Source organism: Ichthyophthirius multifiliis (assembly GCF_000220395.1).
Source record: "Ichthyophthirius multifiliis unplaced genomic scaffold scaff_1120509250297, whole genome shotgun sequence".
NCBI lineage: Eukaryota > Ciliophora > Oligohymenophorea > Hymenostomatida > Ichthyophthirius > Ichthyophthirius multifiliis.
This window is the reverse complement of record NW_004086884.1, coordinates 41,094-55,551: the sequence shown is the minus strand read 5'-3', so window position 1 is coordinate 55,551 and position 14,458 is coordinate 41,094. Positions and strand designations below refer to the sequence as shown.

General features: G+C 15.5%; 4 protein-coding genes and 1 non-coding gene across 5 annotated transcripts, besides 35 other annotated features; 1 reads left to right on the top strand and 4 right to left on the bottom strand. All coding sequences in view use genetic code 6, as the record gives it.

Moving 5' to 3' along the window:
• Positions 1-281: 281 nt before the first annotated feature.
• Positions 282-323: a microsatellite.
• Positions 324-373: 50 nt separating this feature from the next.
• On the bottom strand, positions 374-1,360 carry IMG5_063860 (hypothetical protein). Its single transcript, XM_004036952.1, has 2 exons — positions 1,247-1,360; positions 374-1,190 (listed from the first exon to the last, which is right to left on the bottom strand). The coding sequence occupies exon 2, from the start codon at positions 932-934 to the stop codon at positions 455-457; it is 480 nt and encodes a 159-aa protein (XP_004037000.1). The 5' UTR covers positions 935-1,190; positions 1,247-1,360; the 3' UTR covers positions 374-454.
• Positions 1,361-1,978: 618 nt separating this feature from the next.
• On the bottom strand, positions 1,979-2,050 carry IMG5_063850. Its single transcript has one exon. It is a non-coding gene; the product is annotated as a tRNA-Arg (tRNA).
• A 108-nt stretch (positions 2,051-2,158) lies between these two features.
• Positions 2,159-2,211: a microsatellite.
• Positions 2,212-2,276: 65 nt separating this feature from the next.
• Positions 2,277-2,327: a microsatellite.
• Positions 2,328-2,929: 602 nt separating this feature from the next.
• Positions 2,930-3,007: a microsatellite.
• Positions 2,941-3,002: a microsatellite.
• Positions 2,942-3,031: a microsatellite.
• Positions 2,945-3,015: a microsatellite.
• A 59-nt stretch (positions 3,032-3,090) lies between the features above and the next one.
• IMG5_063840 (hypothetical protein) lies at positions 3,091-3,809 on the bottom strand (the record flags this gene model as incomplete). Its single annotated transcript, XM_004036951.1, has 4 exons — positions 3,091-3,420; positions 3,474-3,524; positions 3,575-3,643; positions 3,708-3,809. 4 exons carry the CDS (start codon positions 3,807-3,809, stop codon positions 3,091-3,093), a joined length of 552 nt encoding a protein of 183 aa, XP_004036999.1.
• Positions 3,422-3,467: a microsatellite.
• Positions 3,527-3,572: a microsatellite.
• Positions 3,810-4,090: 281 nt separating the features above from the next.
• Positions 4,091-4,133: a microsatellite.
• Positions 4,134-5,772: 1,639 nt separating this feature from the next.
• Positions 5,773-5,963: a microsatellite.
• Positions 5,775-5,961: a microsatellite.
• Positions 5,775-5,991: a microsatellite.
• Positions 5,820-5,991: a microsatellite.
• Positions 5,835-5,998: a microsatellite.
• Positions 5,862-5,991: a microsatellite.
• Positions 5,980-6,062: a microsatellite.
• Positions 6,063-6,072: 10 nt separating this feature from the next.
• Positions 6,073-6,129: a microsatellite.
• Positions 6,130-6,357: 228 nt separating this feature from the next.
• Positions 6,358-6,411: a microsatellite.
• Positions 6,402-6,441: a microsatellite.
• A 411-nt stretch (positions 6,442-6,852) lies between these two features.
• Positions 6,853-6,985: a microsatellite.
• Positions 6,924-7,001: a microsatellite.
• A 145-nt stretch (positions 7,002-7,146) lies between these two features.
• IMG5_063830 (hypothetical protein) lies at positions 7,147-8,518 on the bottom strand (the record flags this gene model as incomplete). Its single annotated transcript, XM_004036950.1, has 2 exons — positions 7,147-7,919; positions 8,065-8,518. 2 exons carry the CDS (start codon positions 8,516-8,518, stop codon positions 7,147-7,149), a joined length of 1,227 nt encoding a protein of 408 aa, XP_004036998.1.
• Positions 7,397-7,467: a microsatellite.
• Positions 8,519-8,587: 69 nt separating the features above from the next.
• Positions 8,588-8,644: a microsatellite.
• Positions 8,588-8,650: a microsatellite.
• An 886-nt stretch (positions 8,651-9,536) lies between these two features.
• Positions 9,537-9,576: a microsatellite.
• Positions 9,577-9,596: 20 nt separating this feature from the next.
• Positions 9,597-9,720: a microsatellite.
• Positions 9,608-9,718: a microsatellite.
• A 582-nt stretch (positions 9,721-10,302) lies between the features above and the next one.
• On the top strand, positions 10,303-11,660 carry IMG5_063820 (protein kinase domain protein; the record flags this gene model as incomplete). The annotated part of the gene is made up of 2 exons (XM_004036949.1): positions 10,303-10,343; positions 10,394-11,660. 2 exons carry the CDS (start codon positions 10,303-10,305, stop codon positions 11,658-11,660), a joined length of 1,308 nt encoding a protein of 435 aa, XP_004036997.1.
• Positions 11,071-11,109: a microsatellite.
• A 271-nt stretch (positions 11,661-11,931) lies between the features above and the next one.
• Positions 11,932-12,085: a microsatellite.
• Positions 11,943-12,070: a microsatellite.
• A 1,630-nt stretch (positions 12,086-13,715) lies between the features above and the next one.
• Positions 13,716-13,750: a microsatellite.
• A 121-nt stretch (positions 13,751-13,871) lies between these two features.
• Positions 13,872-13,916: a microsatellite.
• Positions 13,917-14,134: 218 nt separating this feature from the next.
• Positions 14,135-14,185: a microsatellite.
• A 182-nt stretch (positions 14,186-14,367) lies between these two features.
• Positions 14,368-14,413: a microsatellite.
• Between the last annotated feature and the right edge of the window lie 45 nt (positions 14,414-14,458).

Genomic DNA, 14,458 nt, shown 5'->3' with positions numbered 1-14,458 from the left:
TTGTATTGTTTCGTTCAATTTGGAGCTTTTAGAATTCTTATTTGATTTCTTTATCAAGATTTAATGATTTTTAAGAAGAAGGAGATTATTAAAGAGAAGCATTTGTTTATTTATAATCACTTTTATCTATAGAATATAGTTATTTTTTATCAAAAATAGAGTTAACTGTAGTTTTAGATTTTATTTTTTTAGTTTTTTTTACTTTTACTTCTTCTTAACTTGAAGAAGATTCACTTTTTGATGATTTTTATTCATTTTTTTATATTTTAATAAACTTTTAATTATTTTTTTAATCAAAGTTTTATTTTTATTAATTGAAAGTTCCATTTTTTGATATAAAAACATTTAAAATATCTTAACTTTTTAGTTTTTTTGATGTGAATTTGATTAAAAATTTTCAGTTTAATTTTTGATGTTTTTCTATTGATATAATGATTAATTTTAGTTTTTATTTTCAAAAAATAAGTCTCTTTAGGAAAAAATAATTCTTTTAAATAAGCTTATTTATAGTTTTAGTCTATATGTGAGTTTTCTTAAACTGATTATATTTTTGAATTATTTTAATTTTAAAATTGTGAAATTTTAGCATCTAATCCTTTAAAAAAAGATTAATCGAAATCTAAAATAGGTATTTCTTCTGAAAAATAAGGCTATGAAAAAGAAGTTTAGTGAGAATTTTAGAAAGATCTTTTCTTATTCTTTAAAAATTCAATTTTTCTTTTATTTTCTTGCTCATATTTTTATTTTGTTTCTAGTAATTATTTTTATAAATCCACAATTTAATATTAATATTCTTTTATATTTTTATTAGAAGATGAATTATTGTTTTTTAGTTGAGAATTAGAATTTTAAAATGAAGAAATTCTATTTTTTGGAGTTTCTTAAGAATACTTTATATTGTTTTCTTATCTGTTTATTATTTCTAAAATTTCATATAATGCTGTTATATAAAATTCTTTATTATTTTCTTTTTATAATTATTCGATAAATTTTTACTCTCCACCAAATTTTTTGTAAATGATTTCTTTTATATTTTCGTTCTTTTTTATTGTTTGGATTAAATATTATTCTTATTCTTTATATATATGTCCGATTTTTTTTGTACTTTCTTATGTATTTTTTGATGGAAGTGAGCTATATAGTGTTTTTATTTATTAATTTTTTATTGATTCGTTTGTATTAATGCTATTCTATTTTTATTTATATTTATATTTTATTTTTTTATTAACTTATTTATTATATATACTATTATGATATTTATATCTGTCTTCATTTATTCAATTTAATTATATATTGTATTGAATTATGTATGTTAACTTAAATTTTTACATGTTTGCTAGTTTTAATTGAAATTATTTTCTCTAAATATTTTTTGAATTAAATCATTATTTTTAATTCGATTTGTTTCCTCTGTCTATTTTTTTTGTTTGTTTTATTTTATGGAATTTCATTAATTAATATTTATTTTTTATTTCTTATAATAAACCTTTTTGATTGAGGAGAAATACATGTTTATAGTTTTTTTAAGGTTTTATTAATATATAGTTATATATAATTTTATTTATATATTATTTAAAAAAAATGTTAATATTATATACTAATTAAATAAATTATTTATAAAATTTATATATAATACATTTTTTATTTGAAAATTTAAAATATTCGAAAATTAATGACAATCATATATTCATTTAATAAACAATAACAACAAAAAATATTTATTATAATAAAAATATAGAAATAATTATAATTTATTTTATACGCAAAAATGTATTTTTTTTGATTAAAAGATAAATTTTATTTACTAAAAATCATTATATTTATTTCTTTTTTTTTTTTTTTAATAAAAAAATGAAAATAACTGTGTTTCTATATAATAAATTAAATTTAATAATTATTTTAAATTGCGTTTTATTTAGAAATAAATAATATATATTTTTTTTATCTTTATATTATTATTTAAAAATAAAAAAAATGGCAACCAGGGTGGGACTCGAACCCACAACCTTCAGATTAGAAGTCTGCTGCGCTACCATTGCGCCACCCGGCTGAATACATTATAAAATAGTATAATATAATTTAAGCATTTAATAATTAACAAATGTAATTCTATGAATCAATTATTAAATACTTAATATTTTTCTTTTAAATATAAAATAAATATATATATATATATATATTATAAAAATATCATATATATAATTTAATTATTTCTGTATAAAGAAAAAAAAAAAAATTAAATAAATATTATTATATTTTTAATAATCGAATTCAACAAAATTAATATATATATAAATAAAAAATACTTATATAATAAATAAAAATTATAATTATTATTATAAATTAAAACATTAACAATATTGTATAATTTTTATTTTTATAAAAAAGTAGAAATATCTAATACAATAAATCTTAATATAACATATATTAATATAAATATTTAAATTAAATTCTTATACTTAATGTAAAAGGAAATAATAAAATCAATAAAAAAATTAAAATTAAATTTCAAATTTGAATAATTAATTGTATATTCGTTTTGAATTTATTTAAATAACTTATTAGTTTGAGTAAAATATTAAAAAAAATTATAATAAATTTAAAATAAAATGGCTACTAATATTTCAAATTATTTTTCAGTATTATTAATTACAAGTTTTGGAAGAGAGAGTTTTATATTTTATATAATATACAGTATAATTATAATGAAAATGTGCTATAAATTGAAATATAAAATTACATTAATAGTTATGAAAATAAAATATGCCATAAAACACAAAATTTAGGTAATTTTTTTTTTTTTTAATTTATTCTTGTATATAATTTTTTTGATTTATTTATTTATTATATAATCTTAAATAAAAATATTATATATTATATTTTTTTAATGATATTAATATTAAAAAAAGAAAAATTTATTATATTCATTATATAAATATAAAATATTATAATAATTAATTTAAATAAATATAAATAATAATTAATAGTATATATAAATAATTTAAATTATATATACAAAAATTTTAATATTTTTTAACATTATTTATATGCAAAATTAAAAAAAATATATATTTTTTTAATTCTTTATATTCATAATTGTAGTTTTTAATATATTTCTTTGGATACATCAAGTGAAGTCTATTCTGCATTTACATAAATAATCTTTCCTTATTATTAATAATATTCAATTATAAGTTTTGTTGACTCTTCGTAAGTTTTTAATCTTTTTTTTAATGAATCAATATTGTCATCACTTCTCCCTGAGTTTTCTGATCTTTTTAAAATTCTTTAAATCATGGTTTCTTCATTACAATCTAAAAATAAAACACATTAGAATTCGGTTATATTACCCATTTTTAAATTCCATTTTTCTAAATTCTCAAAATTTCTTGGGAAACCATCAATAAGGAATTATTTGCTCTTTTTATTTTTTTTTGTTTATTTTTTGTTTATTCTTTTTGATTTTTATTTACCCATCCGTTTTTTTCCATTGCTAATTTTAGTAAAGCCACTGTGATTTCACTCTTTTTTTAATTTTATTTTAATTTTTTAATTTCTTATTATATATTTTTACAGGAACTATTTTTCCTTCTTTTATATAACTTTCAATTAATTCACCTTATTAACTATTTGGATTTTACCTCTTTTTTGTTGTTGTTGTTTTTTTAATTTATATGTATTAAAGTATGTTTTGAAAATAAAAAAACCTCTTCTCTTAACAAATCTCCAGCTGATAGATGTATATATCCTTTATCTTAAACTAATTTTGCACATTAGGTTCCTTTTCCTGCACCTGGTCCTATTTCCATAATATAAATTTTGTATTAATAAATTTAAAAAAAGAAGTTTTTTTGCCTCCTAAAATAAATATAATTTTTGGTTTTTAATTTTCAGTCATTTTTTTATTTTTATTGTTTTTATAAAAATAAAATAAAAAATATTTAATATATATCTTTTTATTGTATATGTATGTTTTAAATTGTATAAGGGTATTTTTAATCATGAAAATTGTAAGTAAGGGATTAAAATTAATATTTTGTTATTAATCTATTTATTAATTTATTTATCTTTATTAATAATTATTATATACTATATAGTTATTTTTTTATTATAATTATTATTTGTTATATATAAATAAATTTTGAAATTATCATATATTTATAATTTTTTTGTTTTGTTTTTTAATTATGTTATTAATTTTTAGTATTTTTATTTTATATTTATGAAATAATTTTTTGTTGAAATCAATTTAATTTTAAAATAGTAATAACTTGAAATTTAGGATTATTTTTCTATATTAAATTATGGATATTTTTTATTTATTTTGATATCAACAAAAACCACAAAGTATAAAAATATAATTTTACATTTTTTAAAAATAATTTAATAAATTTAAATTTTTTTCATTAATGTTTAATATTAATATATATATATATATATATTTTAATAAATAAACAATTTCTTTTTATTTTATAAAAAATTTTATAATTAAGTTATAATTATTTTATATATATTGATAACATTAATTTAATTCTCAAATAAATAAAATCTAAAAATTTAATAAATAATATATTAATTATGTTATTATATTTTACATATTTCTTTTTTTTTTTAAATTTCAAAAAATTTGTTAAACAAATAAAAAGTATCAAAGATAAAAAGTATATATTTGAATAATTTGCTAATAAAATAATAAAATATAGCAAAAGAATACAAACAAAAAAAGATTGATAATCATTTTTAAGCAAAAAAATAAAATGTACATAATTATGGAAAACGATAAAATAAAATAATTCATAAGTATATTAAGAGTATTAAATAAAAATAAAGAAACAGCGTAATTTTTACTAAATATAAATCATGGTTTATTAATAATGCAAAATCCAGAATATTTACATAATCATGATAGTAAATAAAACATATTATTTGTCCATTTTTGTATAGATTATTTTTATTTCTAAAGCCTAAATTAAGATATATCTTTTATGTTAGATTTGAGTAATTTAGTATTATCTTTAAGGGGTATTAGAAATGAAATATAGAAAATAATAATAAGAATTTTAGATTTAAAAAAATTCGAAATGGAGATATTATTTGAAGAATAATACAGTTTTTTTTTTAGTAAAAGATAATTGGTAATAAATAAGTAAAATAGGAATTATATTTTAAGAAAATAGAAAAATTAAAAAAATAAGGAGATATTTAAATAAACCTTTAAATTTATTAAGCAAAGAATATTTTTTTTCTTTTAAAAATACACCAGTTTAGGTATAGTTTTTCCCTGAATTTGTTCTTTTTAGTCCTTCATTACATCCTAAAGAAAACATAATGAAGATTCTACATTATTTATCTTAAGATATTCATTATAAAATGTTTTCACATAAAAATACTGTATTTTTACCTTCTGGTTATATTTATTTTATATATATTTTGAGCCTTGTACTTTAGTAAAAAATTGCATTTTAAATACGTAATAAAAAAAATTTGGAAGGAGAAAAAGTTATTATTTTCATGAAAGTTATTACTAAAAATGTTTAAATTATATAATCATATTCAAGCCTTTTTTTAAAGGCGAATTTAAATCAATAAGTGTAAGCTCTTTAAGGATTTTTCGAAAAAAGTGATGTAGTTTAGAGCTTCAGTGAACAATAGGAATTATTATCAATAAAAGAAAAAATTTAAAGTTAAAAATTAAATACTGACTTATTAAAAAAAATCGAAGAATATAAAAATCAAAAAAATGATTTTTTAGATAAGTAAAAATATAATGATTAAATAAAATAATAAAATGATTAAATATAATAATAAATTGATTAAATATAATAATAAAATGATTAAATATAATAATAAAATGATTAAATATAAATATAATAATAAAATGATTAAATATAATAATAATAACAATAACAATAATAATAATAATAATAATAATAATAATAATATTAATAATAATAATAATAATAATAATAATTATAATATAAAAATGAATAAATTTAATCATTAAATGAAAAAAATGAAAAAAATTAATAAATTTAACAATTTAATGAAGAAGAAGCGAAAAAAGGATATGACAAAAAGAAAAATATTTATTAGTAAAAAAAAGGATTTTAAGAGTAAAAAAGAAAATTTCTTGCTGGAAAAAAAGATTATTTTTAACAAAATGTTAAAGATATAATATAAGATAATAATAATTTAGAAGATATATTTCTGATTAAATAAATATAAAAAAAAGAATCGAATTACACTTCATCTTAATATCCAAGTTCAATCTCTTAGTAAAATGTAAATAATTAATCAAAATTGTTATAAAGAAATGAAGAATTATTAAAAAAAAGTTACTCTTGTAGTTTTTTAACTTAATAATAATAATAATAATAATAATAATAATAATAATAATAATAATAATAATAAACTTTATAATAATAAAATTCATAATTATAATTACATTAAACTATAGAATAAAACAATGTTTTTTTTTTTAGTTAATTTAAAGGATTTTAAGGAATAAAAATATAATATTAAAATTTATGAAAAAATAAATAAATATAGAAAAATAATAATTTTTGTTTCTTCATTTTTTAACAAAACTTTAATTTTTTTAAGGAGTTCCTTATTTATTTGCATTTTTAGTATCTTTTGATAATAAATTAAATATTTTAATTAAATATAAGTTATAATAAAATAATACATAATAATTAAGTTGATTGTTTTAATGTTTAATTAGATTTATAAATTTATAAATTATCTTTAATAGAAACCTATTTACTTTTTATAGTTTTATCCTTAGTTTTATCGTCTTAAACTCTAATAACTTTACATTCTTATTAAGTGTATTAATTTTATAATTACTACTATTATTATTGTTATTATAATTATTATGAATTTTATAATTATTATTGTTATAATTATTAAGAATTTTATAAATATTATTATTATTATTATTATTATTATTATTATTATTATTATTATGATTATTACTATTATTTATATAATATTATATTTTCATCTTAAGTTACTGGTTTTATTTACAATTATTATTATTCAAATTAATTTTCTTTATTTTGTACTATTTTTTATTATTATTATTTTATACCTACTACAGGTGCAACTTTCCATTTATGATCTTTTGATTCATTTTTTGGTTCTTCAAAAATTATAACTTTTTTAGAATTACTTTAAGGATTTATCATTTTATTTATTTCTTATAGCCTTAATTTTTTTTTAATAAAAAACAATAGATTTTAATTTTTACTCATTCTTGAAAAATTCTATTTGTGAAATTTTATCAATGCTTTTGTCATTATCTTAAACTGGATTTATTAATAAAGAATTAAATTAATTTTATTAATTTTATAGATTTTATTCATTATCGAATGTTTTTTCATGTTAATAAGCAATTTATTCTGTTTTTTAAACCACTTGTTCAGTTTTTTGTACTAATTATTCTGTTTTTTATATTATTTATTCCTACAAAGGGTCCACAGGATTCCCTATAACATTCATTGCCTCAAAATTTAGAGCACAAATGCCTCTCATGAAAGCTTTTTTAAGATTTTCTTACATATTTTCTTTGTTTTCGTTTATTTATTAAAGAGCTTTTTAAGATTCTTAAAACTATTATTTTAAAAGAGAAATTTCTTTTTAAAATTTGAGTGTGATTTCTTCTACTTCAGATAAATGTTTATTTTATTATTAAGTAAGTTTATTTTAGGAAGAATTTTATTAACAATAATAAGAAAAATTGGAAAAAATTCTAATTTTTAAATTTTTATTTGCATATTTTTAGGCTAATTGTTATTTCTTTTAGTTTTTTTTTGTTTAAATAAAAAATAAATATATATAGAGAAAAATTATATATAAATATATATATATATATATACTGCTTTTTTATTTTTTCTATATATATAATAAGCTTTAATCTAGTTAAAAAAAGATTAAAAATGTTTCTAAAAATTTAATTTTTGTTTTGTTTTTTGGGTTATTTAACTCATTTTTTCTATTTTTTTTTATAAATTTTAATTTTCTTATGTTTTTTCATCTAATAAGTTTATTTTTTCAATCAACTTTTTTATTTTATATATATATATATAAATTAAGTTTATTTTAATTTTTTTAATAATATATATACTTCTTTATTTTTATCTTCGTACATTAATAAATATCTCTCTGTTTATTATTTTATTTGTTATTTTTAATCTTCTAAAAGCGATCTTTTCATTCCCATAAATTCTGAAATGGCATCTGCTTTAAAAACACTTAATAAATGTTCCACTTTTATCTTAAAATGCTCTGTATCTTCATCTACTATTTATGGGTTGTGGTTTCTTTAGAAATAAGGAAGTGGATTTTATTACTTCTTTTTTTATTTTTGGGACTACATATCTTCTATTATATGACTTTATACTTGAGAAATAGTAGGATTATTTTTTGTTTTTGTAGATTCTGATTCTTAATTATCAGAATTTGAATTATCAGATGTAATTTTTTCGATTTCTTTACGGTTATTATATTGCTCCATTTCTTAAAAATCATCTAAAAGAGTAGTTTTTTTTGTTTGTTTCATTTTTAATATTTTAGTTTGTATATATTTATTTTAAATTATTTTTTAATTTTTTTATGTTTACAAATATTTTTTTTTTTTTTTTTTAAAAAAAATATATATTTTTTTTTTTTTTTAAATAAATAAAAAAAAATCAATTTTTCTATAAAATTATTTATAAATCTCCAATAAAAACATATATAAATATAAATACACTATATATTTTTTATTTAAAAATAATATCTTATATTAATTAAATTATTAATTTATGTTGTTATATTAACAATATATATAGAGTGTAATTAATTATTTTTTGTTTTTCTAATTATATATCATGATCATTCAAATACTTATTTTATATGAGAAAAATCAATATCCCTATTATTTTATTTTTATCTTCTAAAAGCTTCCCTAACATGTTCTTCAGTTAAATATGTATTTTCATCACTTTCCCCTGAATTTTTTATTTCAATTGCTTTTTTTTGTTTGTTTTTTATAAATAAATTAAAGATTTTAAATTCAAATAAATATAAACCGTCTTCTATTATTTATTAAATATAAACTCTTCCTATAGAACCTATAAAAGATTTTACATATTTATCATAATTTAAGTTATTATCTATATCACTTAGTATATTTTTTATATTATTTCTCCATAAAATTCTTGGAGGGTTCTATTTTTTAATAAAAAAAAATATATTTGTATTAAAAATTAAATTTTTGTTGTTATTTTTAAACCCTAAATCCTTAATATTGTTTTTCATTAAACTATTCCCAATCTTCGCCTTCTCCAATAAAATATTTCCTTTTGTATTTTAAATGTATTTTTAAGTGATTAAATTTTATATGATTTTTTACTTTTTTACTGCTATTTCTCCTTATTTAGTACGATTAATCTTTTCATCTAAATTTCTTTAATCATCTTCTTCTTATTAACCTTTATTTTATTTTTCTTCTTCATTCATTTTTATAATAGTTTTTATATTTATTTATTAAAAATAATAAAAAATATATTTTTAATAAAAATAAATATATTTATTAGTTTGAAAAATATAATTATACATATTAATATATATATATATATATATATATATATATATATATTATATTATATTTACATATATATTTATTTATTCATATATTCCTATATTATATACATATATACATTTATACATATATTTTTTTTTTTTTTTTATATATTCTTTAACAAAAAAAAACTATTTTTTATTAATTATAAAAATAAATTTAAAATGAACCAAAAAACTTAACAAAATTTAAAAGTAGTCCAAAACTATATAATAAATTTAGATAAAATACTAGGCACAGGTTCCTTTGGTTAAGTATATTAAGCCATAGATACAAAAAAAAATAACCAATAAGTTGCTATAAAATAGATAGCATAAGCTTTAATAAATAAAAATTCAGAAAAGCTAATGTAATCATTAAAAAATGAAATAAAATCAATGCAATTAATAAATCATTAAAATGTTGTTTAATTAATTGATGTTTAAAGGTCTTCCAAAAACATATATTTAATAGTAGAATATTGTAATGGGGGTACTCTAGAATAATATATAAATTAAAATGGTGGAAGATTATCAGAAGCAGAATCAATAAATGTAATAAAATAAGTACTTAGTGGTTATTAATGCTTATATTGTTAAAACATTGTACATAGAGATTTAAAACCTGCTAATATTCTTTTACATGATGGAATTATTAAAATTGGAGATTTCGGGCTTTCTAAAGTTGTTAAACATCATATGGAATAAGATCTTATTTAAACTTCAGTTGGATCTCCTCTGTAAGATTATATTTATAGTATATGTTTTTGTAATGTACATTTTTTTTTAGATATATGTGCCCTTAGATACTTAATTAGTAAAAATATAGCAGTAAATGTGATGTTTGGTCTTTAGGAATTATTTTCTTTGAAATGGTTTATGGGAAAACCCCCTGGAAAGCTGCTAATATTTACGATTTGATAATAAAAATTAATAAAGAAAAACTCTTGTACCCTTAAGAGCCTTTGATTAGTGATTAATTAAAAGAAATAATAGGGAAAATGCTAGAATTAGAGGAAAAAAACAGAATAGGTTGGGAACAATTATTTGGATTGAAAATATTTTAAGACATAGAAGAAGAAAATAAAGAAGAAAAATAAGAATAAGACGAGGATTTTTTAAAAAAGACATAAAATGAGAACAAAAAATATTTTAATGGAAAAAAATAAGTATTAAATTCCATATATGAATGTGAAAACAGGAAAAATAAAATAAAAGATAATAATTATATAATAAAAGAAGAGGAATAATAAAAATAATAACAAGAAATGAACTTTAATAATAATGAGTATTTAGATGATAAAACAAAAGAAAAATACTCGTAAATTTTCAGTTAATATAATAATATTTAAGAAACTAAAAAAATAATAAGAAAAATCGGTTCTTGGATTCTACATAGAAGAAATAAAGCAGTTTTTTTAAATAATATTACTGTTAAACTTTATGATTTTTATGATAATAAAGTATTTATGTTTGATAAAATTATTTTTTATAAAATTATGTTTGTACTTTCAAAATATTAGACTATGATTATTTATAAAATCAATTAAAGGCTAAAAACTAAATTATTGGAGAAAAATAATAAATTTAGTTAGGATGAATGGAAGGTATTTGTAAAGAGTAATGAAAGGGGAGTTCTTTAAAATTTCGTTTAGAAAGATTTAGATGTTATAAAACTTTTCTTTGAGGAATTGTTGAAAAAATGCTCTTAATTCTTTTAGTGTTAAATTAAAGAATGCTTTGATGAAAAAGATAAAGACAATTTGTAGAATATTTTGAGTATATGTAATAAATAAATTGAAGATAAAAATAAATTTGATGTTATTTATGACTTAAATGTTAATGAATTTTTTAGTTATTTAAAAAGCTTTATTGAATAAAATGGACTTTTTAATAATTTGGAAGTACTTTAGTTCTTAATGCATGTTAAAAATGCTGTCAAAATAAAAGAATTTTTTAAATATAAAACAGAACCGAAATTCGATTTTATGAAATATTACGAAACAGTTTAAAAAATGGATTGTAATAAAATTATTAAAAATTTATTTAAATCTTGAGAATAAATATATATAAATATTTAGTTTTCTTCATTTTTATTATAAAGCATTATATTCTTCCTTAATTACTTACTTGTAAATGAAAATTTAATTTGATTTTCATATTTACTTATTAAAGAAAATATTTTACCCATTTTTTTCTAATTTAAATTCTAACTCTATTATATAATATTATAAGCCTTTATTTTTTCAAATTAGATTTTTATATAATAAAAAGTGCATCCTCAAACTTATTTTTTAAAATTATTATAAATAAATATAATTATTATGTTATATATATAGATATATATATATATATATATATATATATATATATATATTTATTTTTTAAAAAATTTATATGTTAATATTTATATTTATATATTATATATATATATATATAATTATTTATTATATATATATATATATATATATATATATTTATACTAATTCTAATTTCCAGTATAATTTGAAAATTTCAGAAAATTTTTTTAGCCGAAAAAGAATATCGAGTGCTAATTATAAAGGTTGAAAATTAAATTTTTCATTTTCTTATAAAGAAATATTATCTAAAATAAGATTTGCAAGAAAAAATGAATCGTTTATAATATTTAACTATATAAAACTTTCTATTAAATTCCATTATTTTTCTTGTATTAATAATTCTGAAACAAACTTTTAAATTTCTATATGTAAAGTAAGTTCATTTTCTATAAATATATAAAAAAAAAAAAATATAAATAAAAGTTTTTGTGTATTTTACTTATTTATACAAAATAAAATATTTATAAAAATCATTAAAATTTCAAAACTTTAAGTCTTTTTTTCTATAAAAATATTAATAATTAGATTCTCGTAAATTTCTATTGGAAAAATAACACAATATCCTAATTTTATTTTCTTATTAGGATCTAATACATTAAAAGTTTGACTTATTAATTAATTATTATTCATATTTAAGTCTATAATTAGTTTCTTTTCATTAAGAAATTACTTATAAATAAAAAAAATGTTTTAGAACATTTCTTCGAGTTCTACTATTTATATATTTTCATCTATGCATTTTTTAATATGCTAAATGGAAATTTTTTATGGTTTTTTTCTTCTTAAAAGAAATAATAGACATTCAATCTTTTTTATATTATTTATTTAAAAAAAATACATATTTTTACTTTGTTTTCAATAAAAAAATTAATTTTTGAAAAATCGATTTTAAATTAATAAGTTTCTAAGTTTTCAAAATCTACCAAAAACTTATCTTTAAATAAAGCTACTTATTTTTTTTCTAAAATATTTTCAATTAAATTATTTTATTAATCATAAAAATTGACCATTTAAGGAGGTCCTATAGGACTTAAAGTATTTTTTCTCATAATATCGTATACAATAGTTAATTATTAAGCATTAATAATAAGTAAGTCTTCTAAAATGCTAAAATTTATAACAGAATCTGAAGGAAATGTTATTTTACTATTTAATTTTAGTACTTTATTAGGCTAAATTAAATAAATATATATTTTTCCCTCATTATTATTAATAAAAAACATATAAGTATTTTAATAAATATTAAGTAATTAAATATCTGTATTTAATTCTTCTTAAAGAAATTTGCTTTTCGAAAAATCCGAAGATAGTAAATCTGCATTAATATTATTTCCTAAATTTTCTTAAGTATTCATTATTTATAAAATATCTTAAAATTATTAAATGCTTCTTTTTTCTTTGTTTTTATCTTCCAAATAAAACTCCACTCCTCTATGTTAGTATAATTCTTCGGAATTATTAGCAAAAAAAAAAGTCTAAATTTTTCCTTTTTCATGTATGTTTCCAGTTAATAATACTTATGTTTATGGCTCGTACCAATAACAAGAAATTTATACTTCAATAGTTCTTTAGAGCTTTAAAAATGAATTATTTTGTTCTAAATTGTAAAGCTTTATACAATTGTTTTCTATTATTAAAAAGTCAGGATGATTTTTTTAATTTTAATAAATAGGGCTTATTAACCAATCGAAAAATTAATATTATATTTATTTTTAAACTATCGTTTGTTGACTTTTTGGATATTATATGATCTTTTTAAATATTATTTTTTTTTATATATTTTTTTTACTATAAGAGAGTTTTCTGGTTAATATGCAAGAATATTTGTTTATGTATTAAATGATAAAGCTTTTATTTAGTCTCTTTTTTTTAATAATAAAAAATAATAATATAAAAATATGTAAAATATATATATAAATTTATTTATATAAATATTATATATATATTTATTATTTTGTTATAAGAATATAATATACATTATTATACTTGTAATCTATATTTATTTAATCGACTTTATTTTTTTCTAATGAAATGCAATTTAATTAGTTATCTTTTTTAAATATTAATTGTTGTTACTTTTTGTTATAGAAAACTTAGTTAAAAGTTTTTAATTTTTAAATTTATTCATAATTTAATAAATTATTTTTTTAGCAATATATTATTGAATTGGAATTTAAATATTGCATTTTTATTTATATATTTTATTTTATTTGATATATTGTTTATTGTATTTCTAAAATATATACTTTTTTTAAAAAAATATATTATTATTATTAATACTATTAAAATTAAATAAAAAAATAAAAAATGAAAAATATTTTAATTAATTTTTTATTTTATTTTTATTTTTAATTATTAAATTAAAATAAAATATCTAAATATAATTTATTTGCTTTATTTATTAATATTTTTTTTTATAAATTTATATTTTATATATATAAAATTATATTAAAAAAAATTTAATAATATGAAACTTGATATTTAATTCTAGAAAT